The following is a 25,050-nucleotide window of genomic DNA, read 5'->3' on the forward strand; positions in this document are numbered from 1 at the left end:
ATGGCAGCAATTTTCTGGCTGTGTTTACTGACTAGTGAGTGTACAAACGGTGCTCTTGTGAGTTGTAACATGATGAGATTCCTCTCTAGCCCTTTCTATTTTAATGCTCAGACTAGGCAAAAAAAATTTTTTCTGGATTTATTAGATCATGTTTGTAACTAGTTCACTAAATTGGAATATTATGTATTCTATTTTTTGCATTTCTTATGGTTAGTTAACTTTATAGATGGGTAAAAAGACCACTTCCAACCCTGAGGTAAAAAAGGCTAGAGCAAATTGGGCTATTAATCCAACGTGGACAACTACTTTTTGTAACCTTTGTGTGGAACAAATTCAAGCCGAGAATAGAACAAAAGGTGCTAGCTTTAGTACCAAAGGTTGGTTCAATTTGGTGACCAAATTTTGTGATGAGATCGGTCAAAACTATGATAAGGACCAATTAAAAAGTAGGTGGGATGTATTAAAAGGTGATTGGAGAGGTTGGGAAAAATTGAGGAATCTTGACACAGGTTTAGGTTGGGATGCAGTGAAGGGAACGATTGCTGCTCCTGATTATTGGTGGGACCTGAAGTTAAAGGTGAGTTGAGTATTTTATTAATATGTAGTTGTTGGGAAATTTAGACCCCGGTTGATAGGTTTAACAAGTTTTAGACCCAAGTTGTTAATTAGATTTATTATGCATAAAACTTGTTAAAACAAACAAACATCAATATCATGTCAAAACTAAGTGCAGCGGAAAAATAAATAAGACAAGATATGATGACCCAGGAAAACCAATGAAACCAACCAGTTTCACAGTAAAAAACCTGGGGGGAAACCTTCTCGAAAAGCAATTCACTATAGTAAAGAAAAGTTTCAGATCTAGTACAAAACCTTTGTCCATAGACTCTACAATCCCCGTAGATGAACTCACAGCAGAAACTTTCTACCACTTCAGAACCTCTGAACTCTTCAATATATGAACGCCACCCTTTGATGCACGGATCCCAGTACGTGACTCACTCCTTTGCACGAATCCCAGTACGTGACTCACTCACCAACTTGAGAAAGAAGAATGTTGGCTGCAAAGTTCTTTACTTCATCAACAATAAAGATCAAGAAACACTTGGTTACAAAACCCTAAGGCGCAAAGACGCAGTAACTTCTTTCTGAGAGAATAAGGCTTCGGTCACCTTTTGCATATGTTCTCCTTGTATTCTCTTATGTGACAGCCTCTAAAATAAGTCTTATATATGCCTAAGGTTGTGAGAAAAGAAACCCTACACAAATACAAAAGCTTGGCCCAAAAATTAGATCTGAAATTTTTTATTTTTGTAACCTCGATAGATAGCCTCAATAGATAGCATCTGTCGAGCCTCATTAAATCTCGATAGATAGCTATCTGTCGAGCAGCTGTCCAACAGGTGTCCAGCAAGTGTCCAGCAATAGTAAACACCTTTTCTTCACTTGTTTCTTGGTCTAATCTTCATGGCTTTAATACTAGACTTGAACAACATGTTCTTTGAAGTATTAAACACATCCTAGATCTACCCAAATACAAGTAAAGTGTGTTTTGTCAAAGGATTAGCCAACTACATAAAATATGTCATTAACAGTAGTTATGTCCTTAACAGTAGTTAGTTGGAGATAGTTTTTTTTATATATTATTGTTATATGAGTGAAATTACAATTACATTTTGTAGGATTTACCCAAAGCTAAAAAATTTCGAGAGAAAGGTCCACAGAATCTAGAACAACTTGAGATAATGTTTAGGGATGTTGCAGCAACTGGGGTAGCTGCATGGACCCCTTCTTCAAATACATTACCTCCAACAATGCCAGAAGAGGGTGCTGGTGATTCAGATGGTAGCTCCGAATTTAAGGATAACCAATGTGACATGAGTTTAGACATTGATAGTTTGCAGCAAGGACATGCTAGTCAATCACGTAGTTCAGAACAAAAGCAAACTAGTGAATCAATACCCTCACAAAAGAAAAAGAAGAAGATAGGAGGAGCTGCAATGATGGACAATCGTATTAGTCAATTAATAACTGTATGTCAGAATAGGTTTGAAGGTACTTCTCAAGAGTCACCAAGTTCAATTGATAATGTCATGGCGATTGTGAGAGCACTTCCTGGAGTGGAAAGTACATTTGTGGTTCAAGCTTCCTATATCTTACTAAAAAGGTCACGTAGGGAGATGTTCCTACCTTTCAAGGACCCAGAGTCACAGCTGGAGTGGCTACAAGGAATGATTTATAACCAAAAGAAGTGACCAACCTTATGTGGTACTAACTATGTTGTATTAACTTTAAACTAAGTTAGCTATGTTGTATTAACTATGTTGTATTAGCTATGTTGTTTTAACTTTAAACTAAGTTAGCTATGTTGTATTAATTATGTTGTATTAGCTATGTTGTATTAACTTTAAACTAAGTTATGTGATATTTAGTATTAGCTTTGGACTAATATATGTGTAATGTAAACACATTTGAAATTTTCAGTACAGTGTTATGTACTTGATGTTCTGAATTGTCTTGGTATGTTCTGAATTGTCTTGATTGAGTATTTGTTACTTTGTTGTGTAGCTTAAACCAATATGGATGATTATAATGGTACTCATGAGAGTGGCCATTTTATGGAACTATTAATGGATGGGGATTATAGAAATTACTGTGATGATCATGATGGTGGTGATTATAACAATGCTGACAAAAATAATGATGGTGCGGACAATAATAATGATGGTGATAACAATGATGATAATGATGATGGTGAGAGTAGTGACAGTGATGATGACAGTGACAGTGATTCTGATGATGATGATAGTAATGACGATTCTGACGAAGAGTTTTACCAGCTTGTGGCAGTTACTTGTGAAGCAATTGTGACGTATTTCAATAAGTACATTAATAAGACTCCTTGTTATGATTCTGAACAAACAGGGTGGGATTGGGTGAGACGCTGTATGGAAGGTAATGAAAATTTGTGTTACAATATGTTTAGAATGAAAAAGGAGGTGTTTCATAATTTGTGTCAAGTTTTACAACATGACTATAGACTTCAACATTCAAGGAATATAAGGTTAGAAGAGTCAATGGCAATCTGTTTAGTGATACTTGGTCATGGAACATGTAACCAAATGGTTCAAGAAATATTTCAGCATTCGGGTGAAACCATAAGTAGACATTTTGAGAAAATGATCACTCTGTTGGGTGCTCGCTTTGCAGCTGCATATGTAAAGCCTTCGGATCCAACTTTTAGTGAAGTTCCAACCAAAATACAAGACCATCCAATTTATTGGCCACCTTTCAAAGTATGCGTACTATTGTATATTTGAATAAGTGTTATTGTCTATAAGATAATACAATGCATGTGGATCTAAAAACTATTAATGTTTTTATTAGGATTGCATCAGTGCGATTGATGGCACACATGTGATAGCGATTGTACCTACTGAGAAGTCCATTCCATACTTTGGAAGAAAGGGATATCTAACCCAAAATGTGATGGCTGCATATGACTTTGATATGTTATTCACATTTGTTTTGCCTGGATAGGAAGGTGCAGCACACGACACCCGCATTTTTCTTAATATTATTCGTAAACAAAGTAACAACTTTCCGCACCCACCACCAGGTTTGTAATTGGTTTATCAATTGTTCATTATAATGACATATTGTGTGTGTGTTAATACAATTGAATTTTTTTTTTCTAGGGAAATATTATGTAGTTGATTCTGGATACCCAATGATGAAAGGCTATTTGGCACCATACAAAGGGATATCATACCATCTTCAGGACTTTCGAAGGAGAGGTGGAAGCCCTAGAACTAGACATGAAAAATTTAATCATGCTCACTCATCTCTTCGATGTATGATTGAGCGCACTTTTGGTGTGTGAAAGAATAAATAGAGAATTATCAGAAGCATGCCATCTTTTCCATTCCATATCCAAATACTTATTGTATCTGCTACTATGGCTCTTCATAATTTTGTTAGAGTAAATGATAGGGATGATAGGGAGTTCATAAACGCCAATCAAGATTCAATTTCTAGAAGAGAACATAATAGTGAAGCAGGTAGCAGTTATGAGCAGAACTTAAGATCTTTAACAGACCCTGCGATGGTGGTTCTTCGTGATTCCATTGCTAATTCTATTTGAGGGGATAATAATTAGTAGTTTTTTTTTTTTTAATAATATCATGTAGTACAATTTAAACTTGGGTTATTGGTATGTATTTTATCATCTTTTTTACATTTTTGTGTTGTATAATTTAAACTTGGGTTATTGATGTGTATTTTATATCTTTTTACATTTTTATGTAGTACAATTTAAACTTGGATTATTGGTGTATATTTTATCATCTTTTTACATTTTCATTTTGTGCTTCATGATGATGTAAATTATTTAGATTTAATTAATATTAATAAGAAGTCATTAATGGTAATAACAAATAATTATGACACTTAAAAAGAATAATTTCCCAAACATTATTAAAATAATACCAATAATATATATTTATTATTATTGTTATTATTATTATTATTATTATCATTATTATTATTTAGTAAGTATATGAAGTAGTTGATTTAAGTATGAAATAAACTCCCTTATATATACATTGTCCTTTTTGGTAATTTATCCCTCAAACTACAACTTTTATAAGTGCTAGCCAAACACTCAGCTTTTTCAAAAAAACACTTTTTAACAGCTTTTACCAAACACTCGGCTTTTTGAAAAATCACTTTCTCATTATGCACTTTTTGAAAACTCAACTTTTTCATTATGCACTTTTTCAAACAAAAAGCCCAACCAAACTCACCCCTAATATACCCATCCACAAACCCAGAAACAAGAGACCAAAGACCACTATTATCAACAAAAATTCACAAACTTGTCAAACCCACAACATCTTCATCACATCTCTTCTTTATGGCTTTGTGATAATCCACCACCAACCACCCCACAATAAACCCAGAACCAACGATCCAAACCAAAACCAACCACCACGGCGCCACCGAAAATAAAGAATAGAGAAGAGAGATCAGCGAACCCACCACCAGGACGCCACCGAAAAGACGAAGAGAGAGACAAGACAGTCAGAGGTTATGAAATGAGATGGTCAGAGGAAGAAAGAGAAAATAGAAATCTGGGAAAAAGGCGAGAGGGTTAGAGGAATAGAGAGAGAGAGAGAGAGAGAGAGAGAGAGAAAGATAGAGAGGATTAGAGGAAGAAAGAACTCAAAAGAAAGAAGAAAGAACTCAAAAGAAAGAAAAAAAAAACTAAAAAAATAATAAGAACGGCGTTACAACCATTTGAGGTTATTGGACTGAGATGGTAAGTTTTTAAATGTTATGGACTTGATTGGCATTAGTTCAAACTTCAGGGATGTGTTTGTGAAATTTACTCTAAAGAAAAATATCTAGACTCCTTCAATTTGATCTATATTATATTCAAATTAGTAACAGTGCCCAGGACGATAAAATTTACAAAGAAAATTTTCTAAATCAGGTGCCTATAACAAACAAAATTGCAATTTGCAGATGAGTGAGAAAACAGAATGCTATTCATAGTTTCAAACTAAAGTAACAAGTGACACAGACAACTCATTAATACTGATTAAAAATTGACAGCTAACAAAAGGGCCACTTACTGTTTTTACTTTTTTGTTCCACGTTTGATTGCAACTTGAAAATAAGTTAGAAAATGTTTCTTTTTTGTTTGTTTCATTCACAAAAACATATCATAAATAGAAAAACATTTTCTATTTTTTGGGTTATTTTAGTTGTCTCAAATGGAAAAATAAAGTTTAAACTTCGATTCTACTAAAAAATGATGTAGGAAAAGGACTCCTATTTGAGCAAAATAAGTAATTTGAAACAAACAAAAAAGAGGTCAATAGTCGATCGGTAGAGGAGAGAGGGATAGAGAGAGAAAAGTGGGAGAGTTTTTGTAATGTGGAGTTTATTTGTATTGATCTATTGAATATGTAACATTCTAGATCCTATTTTTCCAATTTATAAAGCAAAAATTATTCAACACTCTCTTGGATTTGTTTCCCATTAACCACACACAAAAAAAAAAAAAAAATCGAATGCATAAAATGCAAAATTTGTTCGCAACAAAGTACATATTTATTGTACCAAATACTAGAAGATGTAGCACAATAGTCATGTGGCCCTTTGCGTTTGTGGGTTTTTTTTTTTTATTATTATATATGTTTCAAAATTTTGATTGTGACCCTTTATGTTTAATTTCATTTTTATATTGACACTGTCATCCATGCTTGTTAGTTATAATTATTAAATTCCTTGCATTCTACAGCATTTTAGAGATAATCATTGAAATACATTTAATGTCATATTAGTAATAGAAATGTCAGACTTTTTATTATATTTTATTTTATTTGTAAACACCCATTCCTAGAAATGTTGTGGTCCTTGTTTCTTGCCTATAATAAATTTAAAACATTTGATATTCGGTATGGAGTAATATTTTAGAATTCCTGAAAATGTTAAAAGATTTTTATGTTTGGTTATAAATCAAACAAGGAAATCAAATGTCAAGAATGGTTTCCCAATTAACCCCCTTCTTTTAGGAATATGAATTCTCTTTGAAACAGGTTGGTATCTAGATTCCCAAGCTCAAAAAAATTACATCGGTTATAAATTGACAATTTTATTAGTTTTCACTTATCATTTAACCAATGAAGATAAAACATACTTATCAAAAAAAAAATTGGAGATAAAACATAAATAAAAAAATCATCAATATCTATTCCTTTATTTTTATCTCTTCCCACCACAATAACATAAATGTAAAAATAAAATAAAATAATTATATCTTCAATTTGGATTGGTTATTTATTTGCTAAAATAAATTTTTATATTTATTAACAAAACATGATGTTATGATTTTTCATAAAGAACAAGAATTTAAATAGTTATTTCTGTATTAAACGTGTAATTTTGAAATGTTAAATTATAGTTTTAATGAATTTGTCATAATTTATAGTTTATATTTTGTTTGTTATTTTTATTTGGAGGAAAATGTTTTTTTTTTAATTGATATTGGGTTTATAAATCTAAGGATAGTATGGGAAAAATAAATAATCCTTTAAGGTTCTTATGAATAAACCAAACATAGAAATAGTTACATTCCAAGGCATCCAAATTGCAAGAAATCACATTTTAAGGAATCTGGATGTCAGGGGTAATATGATTCCCCCATACCAAGCACCATCTTAGAGTAGTTATTACTTATTACACCTTTAAATCCTTTATAAATTATAAATTAATGTAGAAATATCAGAATCCTACAAAATCCCACAATTTAACGAAGGATCTTATTTACACCTTTTTTTTGTATAAAAAAAAAAGGATCTTAAATCCTACAAATTTTAAATTTTACTTAAGATGTGAATTGTTTTAAGCTATTTGAATCTTAAAATTATATTATTTTAAATATAAATCAAGATTAACCATTACCCACCCCTTCAGAGTATTATTGTGATTTGTGACCACTTCCACGATTCCATGTTATTTGAGTGAGCAAATGATATAGTCTTCCTTGGCATTACAAACCCTTACGATTGCTCTTAATTAACAATCAATCATTCGTGGCCTAGTATCATTTTTCTAGAACTCATTCATATCCTTTATTCATACATGGTGAAAGAGACCAATTTGCAGCCATAGTAACGTCCCTATTTAGTGTTTGATTCTTACCTGTACTCATCCTAAGACCAATTTGAATCAAATGAGTTATGACAATCAGAGTTTGCCGTGTGACTACGTGATTAAGTTGTAAAGGGATGGACTTTGTTATGGGGTTCATGGCGATGAGTCATTCGCCAATTCCATCCTTTATATGCAAACCGGCATGATTGCCGCAAATTGATTAGTATAATGGTCTTCAGTCTTTACAACCTTCAGAGAACTCAAGGACGGGGTTTTCATATTAATTCTTTTTGGTTTTCTAAGATAAAACGAATAATAAATAATAAGTTGAATAAATGACTTTCAGAATAAAAGATGATATTTCTTAAACTGTGAATTGCTTAAGAATAACATGATATTCATAAATAAATAAAATCATGTATGAATAAGTAAATAATCAACATTGATGTATATTCCCAAATTGAATCAAACTATCAACCACCATGCATCTAAAATTAAACACAACTATTAGATTATTTTTCAAGATATTGAATTATGAAATAAGTTTTCAAAATTGTAAATTTTTTATATGTTTTTATTCTTTAGCAAATTAGCTTATCCAATAGGGCATTTGTGATTATGTTTTCTGTTTTGTGATGCTGATGTTGTATGGAAATGGAATGTGTGTTTTTAATTAAATTTTCTAGTGGTAGACTAAAATCATTTGTGTTTATGCTGTTTTGTTTTGGTTAGCAATGTTAGGATTTGTATAATTTTATTATTAATGAACAAATATCAATTTTTTATCTGAGCTATTTCTTGACATGGGTGAAACCAAATTAATGCATTTCACACAAAGTAATTTGTTGCATGACTTATTAAGTAGCAATTACATGTGAAAATAAAATCATGTGAAAAAAAAATATGAGTAATTGACCCAATCTGTTTCTTATCCGTTTTTTACCCAAACTCGATTAACCTAACTAACCTAACCTATTTGCTACTTCTAGTTAGAACATACGTATTTCACAATTTAATATGACATTACTCCTATAATAAGATTTTTAGTAAGCATTTGATTCAAAATATATGATCTATTCTTTGGATTTCAGATGCCTGCATGTGATGCTCATAATAGAAATTATCTAATGCGAGTATGTGGAATAATATTGTTTGATCATTAATTTGTTTGGGGAAAAAATCCATTTAAACTAAAACTAGGTTATATTCAAATGAAAAGAAAAGGCAATCAAATGTGTATTTGAGCTTAATTCACTTGGTTTAGAATCTTATAGCTCAACTTGTTGCTACTTTTTTATATTTCCAATTGAGATATTCAAAATTTGAATCTACCCTCTCATTGTAATTATTGAATTATAAAAATAAAAAATTAATTCATTTGAAAATTAATCAACATTCATTATGATCATAAAAAAAAAAAAAAAAATTTAAAAAAGTGTTTATAGCTCAACGTTGTAACTATCAAATTATCAAGTCTCTCCTCTTTTGTTGACTGTTGTAAAGTTGTAACTATCAAATTATAAAAAAAAGAGTTTAATATACAGAAAAATTAATCAAGATCTATTAGGATAATAAATAAATAAATAAGTTCAAGCGTTCATCAAACCAAAGAAAATGTCAAATTTTGAACTCTTTTGAGTTTTTTTTGGTGGTCCCACACCCCAAAACAAATATAATAATAATTTTCCTTTCTTTAATAGTACTTGCAATAATTAAACAACCAGCAAAAAATATCCAAATTCATACAAACGCGTATTTTAAATTGGTTCTAATCACTTTCAAGATAGTACTAAGAGGTTAATGGTCATTGGGTCTAGTCACAATCCAGCCCATGGTATTAGTTTTCCATTGCAGAATAGATACTAAACTTGTCAACTATTCAAAATGGGAAGTTTCTTGGAAAAATGCAACTGCTACCCATTTCTTGTTTTTTTTTGTTGAATTCCATTCTATTTTCTCTCTCATCATCTGTTTTCCTTTTATTTTTTCTTTCATTTCTGTACTTTCAATAAATAAACAATCAACAAAGAATAATCACATTCTCAAAACCCCGCGTGCATGGAAAATAATCATTTTCCAGATGATCAACTAAATAAAATAGAAATCTAGAAGCTTGAATGACTAATTCCAATGGAATCTCTATAGTCCTTACCTGCAAATGACTCTGCATGTTTGAATTACTTGAAAAAATACTTCATCTCTGACCTTTTTTTAATTTATTTTATTAGATTTTTTTATTTTAGAACGCAATCATTTTCTAGAAGAAAGAAAATTGAGTGTACTTGAGATAATGAGATGGATTTAATTGCACTTATCAGATAGAAAAATTAATCTAGCTTGTTGAGAATAGTCGGACTAGCCAATTCTTCACAAACAAAAACTTGGAAGAAAAAAGCAAACTTGTAGACAATCAAAAGGACTCATTCTTCCTGGGTATAATAGTCACATTACTCTCCTTGAAAATTTGATGATAACTTGATAAGCTCTGTTCACATTGTTCTCATATAGTTTCGTTGTAACATTCTGAGTTTATTTGTATTGGTATGTTGAGTATGTAACATTCTGAAAATTATTTTCTCAATTTATAGAGAAAAAATCAAACACTCTGTTGTATTTGTTTCCCATTAATCACAAAAAAATGTGCTTCATTTGAATGCATAAAAATATTAAATGCAAAATTTGTTATCAACAAAATACATATATATTGTACCAGGCACTAGAAAATGTATAAAACGTAACTAAACAAATGAGGCACAATAGTCATGTGGCAATATGCTTTTAGATTATTATATTTTTCTTTTCTAAATCAAGAATACTATTATAAAAAATAAAAACTATTTAAAACTGATATGTTTAACGCATACCATTTTGTAATACATGTTTAGTGTAGAAAAATTTAGCTTAAGCATTATAAAATGACATTTATACCATTTTGTAATACATTTCATTTTGTAATACATGTTTGTAATACATCTTTGTAGTAAAATATTACTAATATATCAATTAAAATTAATAAAATGACATTTTATAAAAATTAAAACTTTTTTTAGAAACAAAAATCAAAACATTATACCTATTATAATTTTTTTTCTTTATTATTATATTTATTATATTTTTTTCATAACACGATGGGGCAAAAAAGAGCACAGAGATGAGATGGGTACTGAACCGACGAAAAAAGAAGAAAAAAAAAACGAACAAGGAAGAAAAAAGTTACAACGTTAAAAGAAAAAAAAATTTTAATTGGTATTAAAAAGAGAGAGAACATGATAATTGGAAAAGAACAATCATAAAAAGACGAAAGAATGAGAGAAAGAACAAGAGAAAAAATGGAAAGAGAGAGATCAGTTGTCCAATGTAAAGAGTAAAAAGGAGGCAAAAACGTAACTTGACAGTACCTGTATTTTCTCTCCAAATTGGAGAGAAAACTTTTTAATATGCCTGAGGAGATCCTATCAAAATCCTTCCAACTTTTCACCCCAACCAAACAACCTCAAAATCACTTTTCTCTCATTTATTTTCTATTCCCTATTTCACTCCTACCAAACGGACCCTTATGATATTTAAATATTAAAATCCTATTATTTTAAATCTAAATCAGGATTTTAATTCTTTTAAAAAATCAATCAAGATTTTAATAACAAATTAACCATTACCCACCCCTCTATAGTATTAATGACCACTTCCATGATTCCATGTTATTTGAATACTACCATTTGAAGTTGAACAACAATAAAATGGAGTTATCGTAGAAAGTTCAGGGAAATTTCACTCCTTTGAAAGTCAGATAGAGTAGAACCAAGAAACCTTATATATTTGTCCGTGAGCAACATGTGTGTTCCATAAAATCTTAACTTTGCCTTCGTTCATCTAAATAATTGAACCTTACCAGAAATTGAAATCCTAATATTTGTATTAAGACCCTTCTGCCTTTTTCCATTGATTAAGACCATATCTGTGTATTCTCTGTGGGTAGAATGTGCTTTTCACAGGTTGTCAAGTCCCTTTTTCTATTAGTCCTCTTGGGTGGAACTCTCACTCAAGTAGGGTGCTTTACTTTTAAATATCCAGCGTTTAAAAATGAAAATGGTTCTCAACTGATTATGATAAATTCAAGTATTCAGTTGGATGCTATTCAAGTTACACCAGATGCTAGTGGAGCTTCTATTGCAAATTATTCTGGGCGTGCCTTTTACAAGGAGCCATTCAGATTATGGAGCAAGAGCAAAGGTTTGACAGCAAATTTCAATACCACCTTTGTACTTAGAATCAGTCCTAGGACACCTCCAGGAGGCGAAGGCTTGAGCTTCATATTAGCTGCAGACGCCACACTTCCACAAAACAGCGAAGGTCAATGGCTTGGGATTGTAAACGCAAGCACAAATGGATCCTCTCAAGCAAATGTGATGGCAGTTGAATTTGACACAAGAAAGAGCTATCAAGAAGATATTGACGACAACCATGTTGGCTTGGATGTGAATAGCATCTACTCAATCAAACAAGTCTCTTTAACCAACCTTGGTATCAATCTTTCCTCGGACTCTGATATAACGGCAACGGTTCAGTATGATGGCAAAAATATGACTGTGTATGTTGCTTCCAAGCTAGTATTTTCTCTGCCTTTTAATTTCTCCCATTATCTTCTGGAGGAGGTTTTTGTGGGATTCTCAGCTTCAACAAGCAATGGCACCGAACTCAACTGCATAAGATCATGGGAATTCTATGGTTCGGATATTGATGATGGTGATGATGATTTAGAGTTCTTGTGGTTATGGATCACAGTATCAGCTGCAGTGCTTGTGTTAAGTGGGATTGTCTTTTACTTGTATTGGCAGAGGAAACAGGTTCTGTATGCAGATGATCCTTATCCAGGGCTAGAAGACCAGATCAAAGGGTCCTCTATGGCTCCGCAGAAATTCAAACTGAAAGAGCTGAGAAAAGCAACAGCCAACTTCAACCACAAGAACAAGCTTGGAAAAGGCGGTTTTGGAACAGTCTATAAGGGACTATTGGCAAATAAGGAGGTAGCTATCAAGAGAAATTCAAAGAATTCAAGTCAAGGCAAGCAAGAATTTATAGCAGAAGTCACAACCATCGGCAGCCTCCATCACAAGAATCTTGTGAGATTGATCGGATGGTGCTATGAAAGGCGTGAGCTCTTTCTTGTTTATGAGTTCATGCCTAATGGTAGCCTTGACAAGTTTATATTCGATGATGAGAAACTAGGCATGGAGGAACCAACACTCACCTGGGAGAAAAGGCACATCATAATTCATGGAGTAGCTGAGGCACTAGATTATCTTCATAATGGATGTGAAAAGACAGTGCTTCATCGAGACATAAAAGCCAGCAATATTATGTTAGACTCAGAGTTCAACGCCAGGCTTGGAGATTTCGGACTAGCCCGTACTATTCAACAAAGGGGAAAAACTCACCACTCAACAATAGAGATTGCAGGAACACCAGGATATATGGCTCCAGAAACTTTTCTTATTAGTAGGGCAACAGTTGAAACAGATGTCTATTCATTTGGTGTTCTTGTATTAGAAGTTCTCTGTGGAAGGAAGCCTGGAAATCAGATTGAAGAGAACGACTACAACAGCAGCATCACAAGAAAGGAAGGATGCTTGATGCTGTTGATTTAAGATTGAACAAGGAATTTGATGAGGAAGGAATGTCATGCATGCTTGTTTTGGCATTGGCCTGTTGTCATCCAAATCCACACCAGAGACCCTCCATGAAAACCATTTTACAGGTACTTACAAGGGAAGTGCCTCCACCGCTAGTGCCCATGGAAAGACCTGCTTTCGTGTGGCCTGCCATGCCTCTTTCATTCAAAGAGGACTCGGGAAACTCTCTCTCTAAAAGCCAACTTTCCCCTTTCACAGAACTCTCAGGGAGATGAATCTTTTCAAATGCTAGATTAAGAAAAATGTCTACTTAAAGCGCCTATTTTTTTTATTTGCAGATGTTTGATGACCTGTCTATACAGCATTAGTTTCAATGGCAAAAAAAAAAAAAGCGATTGCATCAAAATAGTACAGAATCTTTTTCGGCCCTGTACATATCGGTCCCAGATTTCATGTAAAAGGAATGTAAATTAGGATGTGAAGAAGGTTGTAATATAATGGCACTGTCAAGTTCTTCTTACGAAGGAAAATTTAGATTTGTATCCATCTCACCCTTGTAAGAAAAACGAAAATGTAATTTAATATTTTAATGTACTCGCAGTGAGGATTGTAGACCTCTTGGAAACTGAACATGTAGATCATAAGTGGCTTACTTTCTTGTTCTAGTGTCATACTCTTGTAAGATGCCATGTTTATGGCAACACCTTGTTGTCCTAAAGTATCTAAATAAATAAAATAAGTTTCCCCTGACGAAAGAGCGTACTAGTAACAACAGTGTAATGAGTAACGACGCTGCTAAACATTAGTCCAAAAGAAAAACATTATTTCACACTCGTTTTTGCAACGTCCACAATTACACGCACGATACACACACAATGTCACAATTATTGATCCCTCAATTAAAAACATGAAATGGCCAAATGGGGGTGATATGTACCGACGATGTACAAAACAAGTGTTGAGATAATTTGTTAAATCTGTCCTTCAAACGTTTATTTCCAATTAAGAATCCACTTTGTAACTACAGGGTAATGACGCTGGTCCTAAATAATCTATTAAACACTCACAACAGAAGTACACAACAACCAGAGCATCTACCATGGTACTAGAAGGCTCCATTCAGCCACCCAATGGAAAACGATTCACCCTACATTCTCTAGAATTTCCGGAATTTAAAAAGAAAACGCATCAAGTAAAATTTATAGCGATTAAGATATTGATGGTCATATCCTGAAATCCCTGAATATGTACAGACATTGATAAATCGAACTTGTTCTTCTCACACAGGGAAAATAGGCTCAGGAAGGCAATGTAATGGGGAGAGTTTAGATCTGGAGTAGAAGAGCTTACAAAGAAATTCCGGGAACAAACAAAACTAAAGAAAAGAGAGATAATAGGATTGAATTTAGGACAATTCAAACAGCAATCTATAGTTTCAAAGAGCTCAAGAATATTCAAATATAAAATTTCATAAGGTGGATAAGAAAATGCTATCTCCAATAACTCAAAAGATGGTATTTATAATCACCACTCTTGTATTTTGTTAAGAAATTAAACTCTTCTACCGAAAGAAACCCACACTGTTTTGAATTAAACTACTTCTGAAAATTCAAATATCTCAACACTTGATGATTAGAGTAGACCACATATTCTTGATATGCCAAGTAGTATTAATTGCTGGCACTAAAGCATAAAACACCAAGTCAATAAGTTGAATAACATCGTTTAGCATCAATTAGTTTCTCACTAATAAATTACACTGGCCTTCCTTTCTTACTAGGAGCAGCCCCTATTCTTGTGTGTGAAACATCGCATCGCACTCCACAATAAAAAGTTTCCCAAAGTTTGGTAGGGCAAGAACTGGAGCTTCCATCATCAATATTTTAATCTGCTTAAAGGCCATTTATGCTACTTTAGACCATTGAAAATCAACTCCCTTCAAGCACTGAATGATAGGACTCATGATATAGATGAAGGGCATATCCTCAAATTTACAAAGAGTTTCTAAGCTGTAACACTATGCAAAAATGACATAAATGCTCTTCTCTAGTTCGACTATATATCAATATATCTCAAAATAAACAGTTGAATATGACTATATGAGCTCAAGAAAGGTTTATACCTCTATCTTAACTTGTATGAAAGCGCTTGGTACATTAGAGAGTCCAAATAGCATTACTAACGACTCATAAAGCCCATCCAATGTCTTATCATTGTCCGATTGTCATGAGAATAGTTTTTTCATTTAACATTTTAGCTTATTTAATCTTACATAAAGCTTTTAAAATCTTTTTTTTAAAGTACAAGTATAACCCACTTTTGACAAAATGAATTAGACTTGAATGCTCTAGGTTGTGGGAGGGAGGTGGGGCAGAGGGGAACAGGGAGGGGAAGTCATGGTGGTTCAAAGCTTGGTCTCTATCAATATATGGAGGCAATCCCATGTCAGATACCATTTTCTACATCTTATATCCAAACACACTTCAGGTATTCCACCTCTTCCTAAAGGATTTTAATAGTCCAAGGTAATTCAGTAAGAGATAATATTAGACCTACAAGGTAGCCCGTATATATGAAAGAAAGATGAAAATAATCTTCATAGAGAAACCTGACTAATTTTTCCAATTAATTAAAATGAAAACAATTACAAGAATCACTTATCTCTACCAAGAGTCATCATTTACTGTCCCTTTTACTGGCGATACACCCATTTGTTATGACAAGTCAACAACCAATAACATATAAAGGACTTCCAATCTACAATTAATCTCATGTTCCAAAAATGTTATAACCCAGAATCAATGTCTCTAAGACCAACAAAATAATCATACAAAAAAGAATATAAGAGATCTCAGGCATCATCAGTTTGCACAGTCAATTCCTGTATTCCCAGATCATGGTACAAACCATGCACAAATTGGAGTATTGCGCGATCATCCATCTCTTTCTTCACCTGTAAGTTGTCATCCAACAAATGACACCGCAAAATTACAGATTTACAAACATTTAGATAAAATGCTATTGCATGCTCTACCAGAGTGAGAAGAACAATCAATGTAATGATAAACTGATTTGTTTTTATCTTGTTTTTCTTTATTAAGAACTTACTCAATTTCATCCAAAAAAAAAATCAATGTAAAGGAACATAGTAACTATACTACAGGGCAGTAAATTCACTGCCATAAGACCAATTATATACAAAAACTCACCTGTATTGAGACAGAGCCAACAACGTGACCAGGGACTAATTCCCAAAAACGAGCTTGAGAAATCTCTGATACGTCTTCGTGGGTAGTAATCTAATGTCAAAAAATTAAGACACTTCAATAAAAAAGTCTTTTTTCCTCTGTTTTTTTTTTCTTTCTTTCTTTCTTTTTTTTTTTTTTCAGGATGTGCACTTAACTAAAACCCAGTGATCTAAAAGAATGAGAATCACCTGTCTCCAGCATTTGCTCAAGGCTGAAGTTGGAATGCTAAGTGGTGCCATTTGAAGCAAGATGCCTCCAGTTGCTTTAAATAGTGGCATAACAAGCATAAAAACTGCAACTGAAACTAGTCCCAAACACAATACTTCAGCATTCTGAACCCTGAAAAAAGTAGAAAAGCAGAAATTACGAAAGATATAAAAGGGGTCAAGACAGGGAAGAGGGATAGATTCCAACTTTGGGAGATTTATCTTTTCGAAGGAGGGGCAGGGTTGGGGATTCTCAAAGCAGTCAAAAACTAAGTAAGAAGAAGTAATTACCCAAGGGACAAAAACCAAGACGCCAATATCAAACCTGCACTGAGAGACGAGCAGAGTAGACCAACTTAAGATGGCCATAAATAAAAGGGAAAAAAAATAGAATAGAGCAAGCGTGTGTGCACACATGCAACCATGTGTGTATAATGCAAGAGAGAGAGCATATTATACCTGCGAATGGAATCTGCAAGAACATGCAGGCAAACTGAGTGGTAGTTCATATCTTCTGCATTTCTGTAGACTGCAAGCAAGTGTTATAAGAAGAAACCCTTTTTTTCCTTTTCTTTTTGTTTTCTTTACTTAAAAGCAAGTGAAGCACCATGTTCTTGAACATAATGCATTATTACACAAATAAATATATTTCAAGTTAAATGGGGGGTACAAAGCACAGAAATACGTAATAACAGAAACATGTAGCTTACTTATGGGAAGATATGCATCCCAATAAAACTTAAACAATATCTGAACCATGATAACCTCACAAATAAATCTTATACTGCAGCAATACTTACCAAGATTTCTGCGAGCATAATTCCGGAAGAACCAAACACCAATGAGGTTCACCAATAAATTTGTCACCGCAGAAACAATCAAGTAATGCCTATAAGCAGATGATGGTTAGCAGATGTACCCAAAAAAAAAAAAAAATCATATCTAAATAAATAGAAACACGAAAACAGGAAAAATGAAGGTAGGTTCAATATGTAGGATGCAAGGATTGGATTATAGGATCACATCAAAATAGAATCAAAATGAAAGAATGACAAATTGAAGATGAAGATACAATTGTTTGGTAATCTTATCAAATCAGCGTTAAAAGAGTTTCTTTTTCAAACCAAAAAACAGTAAGTGTTTAAACTGTTTTCGTGAGCTTATTTTCTGGCTTATTTGGCTTGTGTATAGTTTTCTAGAGCTTTACTCTCTCTTTTTCTAGGTACAGCTTATTTTTTAAGCAGAACAAGCTCATCCAAACACGCTAATGTGGCTGTAAACCCCAACTCTTAATAAGTTCAGGGGTTCAGTCCCCTGGCCTTCCAATATGAGTATTCGAATTACATCACATTACCTACTGTGGTACTTTATTTAAGTAATAATAATAAATAAAAGAAAGGACTGACAATGCCAGCTGATCTATGACCGCCATTGCTAGTTTGGCGTAATTCTAACACATTTTTTTTGTAGAAGTTATTCCCCTTTCCAAAGTTGAGATAACAATTTTACAAAAGAATAACCGCAACATTTATGTAAAAAGAGATTGTAGTTGAGCTCTATCTAAGACAAGCTAGCTAGGCCTCATTTTGTAATATTGCATAAATGTTTAACAAGAACAAATACAATTTTTTACATGAGGATATCCTGGTTAGAAAATGAAGTCGACTACAAGGACTCTCACATGCCTGATATGGATAACTAACATGCCACAAGAGATAGCAAGACCATCTCATCTTGAGACACAAGTTCACAATGGACACATACTAAATAGACAAAACCTGGTAATCATATAGCACATGAGCTGATATACAACTGTAAGATACAAAGAAAAATAGGTCCACCAAGATATCAGTGCAATAAAGACTCAAAAAAATATAGACCATCTCGGTCATCAAAGTCTGCATAATCAACTTACTTGTGCTCAGATTCATCTTGGATGAATGCATGAAGTCCTTCCACAGCTAAGGAGAATGACATAAACAGAAGAAACAGCTGTCTACACAGGCAGCAGAACAAAAACCGTCCACATGTTAGCCCAGATAATGCAGCTAACAAGAAAAAGATCAATTAATATTGTGATAGAAATTCCCATTTTATGAACGCCATGCTACTTATAAGAGATTTAATTTTAGGTAAAGCAAAATAATGTGTCTACAGTTGCCATTCTGGACAATTTTCCATGTTCTAAAGCAATGCTTGCATACAACTTTATCTCCACCTTTAGGAACTACATTATATACTAAAGATAGGTTTTGTTTTCAGCTAATGCAATCAGAAACACCATCTTTTTTTTTTCGTTTTTATTGGTAATTTACACACACACCATGAATTTTGAACCTGTGACCTTAACCTCAACCTCAACCTCAACCTCAACCCATTTTGTGGAGGAGGAAGAGCCATTTGAGCCAGGTGATTTTCACTTCTTAACTATTTCTTCTTTCTTGTCATTAAGTGACAATTACTTCTCCATCTCCTCCTAGATGTTGTGGTTCCAAAGTACATATTTCTATATTATAAATAACATTATAGTCATGTCAAACATACTTAAATCACAGGCTTAGCATGTATCAATATATGGCATAGACATGAACTATTAAGACTAGCAGCTTTGGTACATAAAATACTGCAAAACCAGTCTGTGTCCAAAACAGTGTCACACAATTATTTGTACATAAAACAAAGAAAAAGACACTGCAATTCAAGTGCACTCAATATTTTAATCTTATGAAAGAATCATTATGTAATAATGTTTTTTTTTTTTTTGGTATGATTATGCAGTAATGGTTAAAACTGCAATGAAGTGGGTGAAGTCAAATACTTACAGCATTTGTAAAAGCAGACAAGACTTCTAGCCTCTTGTACCTGATAGAGAGAAGACTTACAGTGAATTAAATTCATTTCCATCAAATCAATTATATATAGTCTAAATGACATTATTGGAACATAATATGATTTTTTTTTTAAGTATAATATGATTAATTTCCAAAATGTACATTCCAGGGGGACAATAGGGATGAACTCTGAAAGAGAGGAAGAAGATATGGTCCAAAACAACAATTTATAGTCAAAAGTTCTTGGCAGGCAACACTAAATATATTAGATGACACAACCACCCAACAAAATTCTCACATCCATAACAATAGAAGCAAAAGAGTGAATAAAGGGCTTTATTCAGCTAAATCAAAAGGTTCAATTCATGTTGATTTTCTCGGTATGATGACAGTTTTTTATCTCACCCATAAGTGTAAACTCCATCTGGCTTATTTCTTGAGGTAGCCATTGCAAACAATGAAAATGTCAACAGGCCACAGCCAAAAGTTAAATGAAAGGCATCAGAGACCAAACCTGAAAAGACACCAGCAACCAAAACAAAAGGAAATTAATATAGAAAATACATTTAAACTTATAGATAAAATCATAAATCGAAAGAGAACTACAAAACCTAAAATCAACAGAGAATTCTCTATTGACCCCAGGTGATTTAAAATAGCCTAACCATTACCATCTCATGTAAAATTTAGGGAGAGAGAGAGAGAGAGAACACTTTAGAAACAGTTAATACAGTTGTAACGAAAAAGGAAAGAGAAAAACTGAGAGACAACAAAAACATTACAGAATGACTGAAGCAACAAGCTCTTTATAAAGCTTAGGGACTCTTTGGAATAACACAAAACAGACCAGCCACATCTATGATCTAACAGGGGGGCAGTTTAGGAAAGTTTAGTAAACCTAATAAAGCCAACTAAATAGTTCTGCTTGTTCTAGTTTAGGACCTAAGACTGGATCGAGTACATATAAAATTTAATGCTATTGGGTACGAGGAGAGTAAATGATAAGAAAGCAAGGGAGAGGAAAGGGAACAGTTTTTTTTATATAAATAAAGAAAATAATTATTAATTAAAGATTTTATTAGAAAAAAGGGAAGCTCATCCCAAGGCCGGGAAAAGGAGGGCTGCAGTAGGTTGACAGCCCACATAAAATTTAGTCATTCTATTATGAATGAAAGTAGAAGTAATAAAAAAGACATGTCAATTGAGGAAATAGCAAAGTGTATGACTTTAAATAGAATAGAATGGAGGAAAAGAATACATGTGATTGACCCTAACTAATCTATTGAGGATCCATAGCCAACTCCAAAATTTTGGGACTTAGGCTTTGTTATTAATGTTATTGTTATTGTTCTTCTTCTTCTTTTCGGTTAAGTGGAGGTGGGGGGATTTGAACATAGGTTCTCTCCAATTTCTCCCCATGGAGAGAACCAGGCAACCATAAGGGTCCATTCGGTTAGAGGAGTGGAAAAATGGGAGGATGGAAAATTGTGGGAGGATGAAAAAGTGGGAGGATGGAAAATATTTAGTTTTTCCTCTTGTATGTTCGGTTGGAGGGGTAGAAATGTGGGAGAGTGGAAAACTCTTTTGTTTGGATAGAGAGAAAAAGGGAATGATGAAAAATGTAATTTATATAAATTGACTATTATACCCTTGTTACATAGGTGGGAGGGTAATAGGTGGTAATGAATGAGTTAGTGGGAAGGGGCATTTTTGTAAAAGTGCTACTCTATCACTTTTCTCCCCACATTTTCCTCCCAATTTGAGAAGAAAAAAAAATGTGGGCTCGGAAAGAAAACTTTCTCCCGGGTTTTCCATCCTCCCTATTTTCCTCTCTCTATTTTCCATCCTCCCTATTTTCACCTCAAACGAACACACCCTAAATCCAAGCAATCCATGAAATCTACTGAAGAATACATAATTCCCTCAACTTAATCCAACACTCAAAAAAACCAAAATAATATACTTGATCTCAATAATAGATCTCTCATTGTCTTCAAAGGTTCAATTGTTTCATTCTCTCCGAATCGTTCACATAAGGCAATGTGGAGTTACATTCGGAATGATTCTATTCCTATGCCTCCCATACATCCCCTTCAAACAAGAGTACACGTCAATTACCTTCCTTGGCAACACCAATGAACCCAAAAGCCATAAAAACAAAGGACCAAATATCATGAGCAAAAGAGTAATGTAACAAAAGATGATCCACGGTTTCAGAGCTACCCTTTTACATATAGCAACAATTGACCAGCACAATTTTCCATTTAATAAGATTGTCCAATCAAAAGGGTCAGGCACAAGAATAGTTCTGTTTATTAAATATAAAAGACAGAAAGCAGTAGGTATCCTTCCTCTTCTTCTCTCCTCTCCTTCAAACATAGCATGTGGTTTCTTCCACTTCTCCTCCTCTTTTTAATATCTCGGATATTGGACTCAGCCTAACTCTACCAAGAAAACCAGCTTTGCAACCTAAATTCAAAACCTGTATGAATGTACTAGTTGGTTTTTTTTAATAATTACAACTCCATAAGTGAAAATGGCTAATTAATCTTCCTTCAATTCGTCATGGCCATAATCACAAGGGATTCCATTCAGATTTTGTCTTATGCTTACCCTACAATTTCTTGTCTTTTTCTAAGAACACTCTTACATCTGTGAAAGTTCCCATCACTCTAGCTTGGCATTCCCAATCAGTTTGCAGAGAATATATGGACAAACTTCTTGTTTCTCCAAATATTGTTATCAGCAACAATTGAGAAGTTGGAAATAGAGAAAACATCAGTAATAAATAAGACTAAGGAAGGTTTACACGAAACAGCCCTTACAATAGAACTAGAATCTCATCAATATTTTGAAACAAACAGAGATCGAATTAAACGGTATCTCCAAATAGACCCTTTTGGCCAACAATTGAGAAAATTGTTAGACTATTCTATAAAGTCAAAGCAAAAACATAAACATATACAAACTTTTAAACCCAATTTCAATTGCATTGGATTACCAAATTTCAGCTAAACTCAATAATATTCATAGCTTATAGGCACATAGTCTATAGAATCCAAGTACCCAACAGACTTATCATGCAGAAATTGCTATAATGAATTGAAAAAACAAGGATTTTAACGAAGAAAATTCTTACCAACACGCCCGGTAAAGAGGCCGATAGCTAATTCCGCGGTGGAATACGCAACATTAAGCGAAAGCATGAGGAACAACCTCTTCATGTACCTATTCCCAGACCTCAGGATCCGAAAAACGGAGGAAAAGAACAACGAAACCGAGAATTTCTCCGGCGATCCTTTTGTTTCACCGGGAAAGTTGTCGAATCCAGGCGGAATGTCTATGCTGGAGACGCTACGAGAGAGCAGAGGCTTCGACTGTGTGAACGAAGCTTGACGCGAAAACGCCAATCTCCGATCGGTTGAGCCGAGTCCGAAATCCGAATTCCATGAATTCTGGGAATCCTTTCCCGATGTGAACGAATCGCTCTTGTCCATTTTCTCAATACCCAAAAACCCTAATCGATTTTCTTTTCTTTTCTTTTCTTTTACGAGAAAAACTAGTTCACCAAGAGAAGAGAAGAGAAGGAAAACTGTGATTTATTAAGGGCGTTGGAATTTTCAAATGATTGATTTGAAGAATTAAAAAGACCAAGACCGTGATTTTCTTTCGAAGCTTCGTAATGTTTAGAATTTAAATTTTTTATTTTAAATAAATAAATACCAGTTGTGAAGTTGAAATGAAACGAACGTAAGAGCGTTGTGTTGTGTAATTGTGTTATTATGATAAGATATGATATGAAATTGTATGAAGGAGAATGGTTCGGCGAAGACTGCGAGCGAAGTCAAGTAAAGGAGGAGAGAGTGTAGAAAAAAAGAAAAAGGTGCTGCAAGAGTTTTTTATTATTATTATTATTATTATCATATAAAAAATCAGACAGTGGCAAACAGTGCAGAAAAGAAAAGAAAAGAAACTGGAAGAAGAAATTTTGAGTTTTCAGCTTTCAATTTTCAGACACGCTCGCGTTTCGTGGACGTTTGATATGCGATGATCAATGGAAATTATAGAGTGATGATGGATCGATCAGCTGCGACTAGGGAGCTGCCTGCCTGCCATTGGAACAGGAGAATGTATCTCCTATGACTATGACTATGACCATGACCATGACCATGACCATGACCGGGTCTCTCCCTCTCCCAAGTATCTAGGTTCCACTCTTTTTTTTAACATGAGTCGACTTTAAGGCTTAAGCTTATTGCAAAACAAGATTTTATATTTAAGTTTAGTTCAATCTTTTTGTTGAGCAAGCTCCAAATTATTCACGAGCTACTTAGTTATTTATTTTCTTCTTATATATTATGAAATCATTACTAAAATATTTTAATTCTTCACAACTTTATAAATTTTTACTGTGAGTAAATTGTTTATATCATCAATAAGTTACAAATATTAAATTAATATCATATGAATTTATTGACGAACTTATACCAACAAATTTCAAGTTTATATAAATATATTTTTAGATAAGTATACATGTAAAAATATATTATTATATATGTTCATCAAAATATATATATATATATATATATATATATATATATATATATAATTAAATGGGGTCTTTGTGTTCATGACCATATTTAGGAACATATTATTATGGTTAAGCTTGACTCATTTAATAATCAACCATAAACTTATGGCTTGAACTTAACTTATTTTCTAAACAAATAAACATAAAAAAGTTTTTTCCCAAGCCAAACTCAAGCTGTTCATAATTCATAAACAGCTTCATTCATTTACAACCTTACATGAGAGGCCAACTGATACGAACCTCAATCGACACGCTTTGAGACCCAACAAAAATATTGGAATATTTGCCCAAGAAAGCTAAAATTCAGATTTTGATAGAACCCTGACCCAACATTTATAAGTGAAATGAGAACCAAAAGTATAAGTAATAAACCTTGACCCAATGATTATAATTGGATCATGAACCGAAAATATAAAATTTGAACGCCACAAAGAAGAATCTTTGATAAGTTCACAGTTCCTGAAAAACCAAAAGAAGAGCAAAGCCTCACCTTCTCTGATTTCTATTCAATAATTTTATGAAAAACGTTTACAGACTTAAAGACCGGACTCCATAAAACTTTATAGGCAAGAAAATATATTCTAAAATAACTCTTAATTGATATTTTACCATATCATGAATCAAATTTGACTTAAAAAGCATTAAATGCACTTAAAAATAAGGAAATAAATCACATAAATCTAAAATAACGTTTTTACATAAAAATACCAAAAATAATAAATTACAATAATTAAACAGTAAATTGTGTCCTACATCACCAACAAAATAAGATAATTTTCATTGTTGAAAGGTTTTTTTCTTTTCTTTTCTTTTACTAATTGACATGAAATTCTTTTCGAACTTTTGAAAAAAATTACATTTTTAAATCTAATAGTTTTGGAG

General features: G+C 33.1%; 3 protein-coding genes across 3 annotated transcripts; 2 read left to right on the forward strand and 1 right to left on the reverse strand.

Annotated features, from left to right (window-relative positions):
- The first annotated feature begins 226 nt into the window (after positions 1-226).
- LOC142610147 (uncharacterized) lies at positions 227-2,255 on the forward strand. The gene is made up of 2 exons (XM_075781874.1): positions 227-577; positions 1,683-2,255. The coding sequence occupies exons 1-2, from the start codon at positions 227-229 to the stop codon at positions 2,253-2,255; spliced, it is 924 nt and encodes a 307-aa protein (XP_075637989.1).
- Positions 2,256-11,416: 9,161 nt separating this feature from the next.
- On the forward strand, positions 11,417-13,918 carry LOC142609942 (putative L-type lectin-domain containing receptor kinase S.5). The gene is given in 2 exon segments (XM_075781668.1): positions 11,417-13,269; positions 13,272-13,918. Coding segments are annotated over 2 exon segments (1,926 nt in total). The 5' UTR covers positions 11,417-11,639; the 3' UTR covers positions 13,568-13,918.
- Positions 13,919-15,887: 1,969 nt separating this feature from the next.
- Positions 15,888-23,467, reverse strand: LOC142609342 (metal tolerance protein C2). The gene is made up of 10 exons (XM_075780913.1): positions 22,717-23,467; positions 19,983-20,091; positions 19,569-19,608; positions 18,662-18,738; positions 17,547-17,635; positions 17,206-17,275; positions 17,038-17,076; positions 16,729-16,879; positions 16,502-16,591; positions 15,888-16,245 (listed from the first exon to the last, which is right to left on the reverse strand). Exons 1-10 carry the CDS (start codon positions 23,072-23,074, stop codon positions 16,144-16,146), a joined length of 1,125 nt encoding a protein of 374 aa, XP_075637028.1. The 5' UTR covers positions 23,075-23,467; the 3' UTR covers positions 15,888-16,143.
- Positions 23,468-25,050: the final 1,583 nt, after the last annotated feature.

The sequence above is a fragment of the Castanea sativa genome, chromosome 9, assembly GCF_040712315.1.
Source record: "Castanea sativa cultivar Marrone di Chiusa Pesio chromosome 9, ASM4071231v1".
Classification (NCBI taxonomy): domain Eukaryota; kingdom Viridiplantae; phylum Streptophyta; class Magnoliopsida; order Fagales; family Fagaceae; genus Castanea; species Castanea sativa.

Excerpts from the sequence above, each read along its gene's own strand:
- LOC142610147 (XM_075781874.1), top strand. The coding sequence starts at position 227 with ATGGGTAAAAAGACCACTTCCAACCCTGAGGTAAAAAAGGCTAGAGCA. Across the intron at positions 578-1,682 it reads GGTGGGACCTGAAGTTAAAG|GATTTACCCAAAGCTAAAAA; the intron begins GTGAGTTGAGTA and ends TACATTTTGTAG.
- LOC142609342 (XM_075780913.1), bottom strand. The coding sequence starts at position 23,074 with ATGGACAAGAGCGATTCGTTCACATCGGGAAAGGATTCCCAGAATTCA. Across the intron at positions 17,276-17,546 it reads TTATGCTCGCAGAAATCTTG|TCTACAGAAATGCAGAAGAT; the intron begins GTAAGTATTGCT and ends ACTTGCTTGCAG. Across the intron at positions 16,246-16,501 it reads TTGGCTCTGTCTCAATACAG|GTGAAGAAAGAGATGGATGA; the intron begins GTGAGTTTTTGT and ends GACAACTTACAG.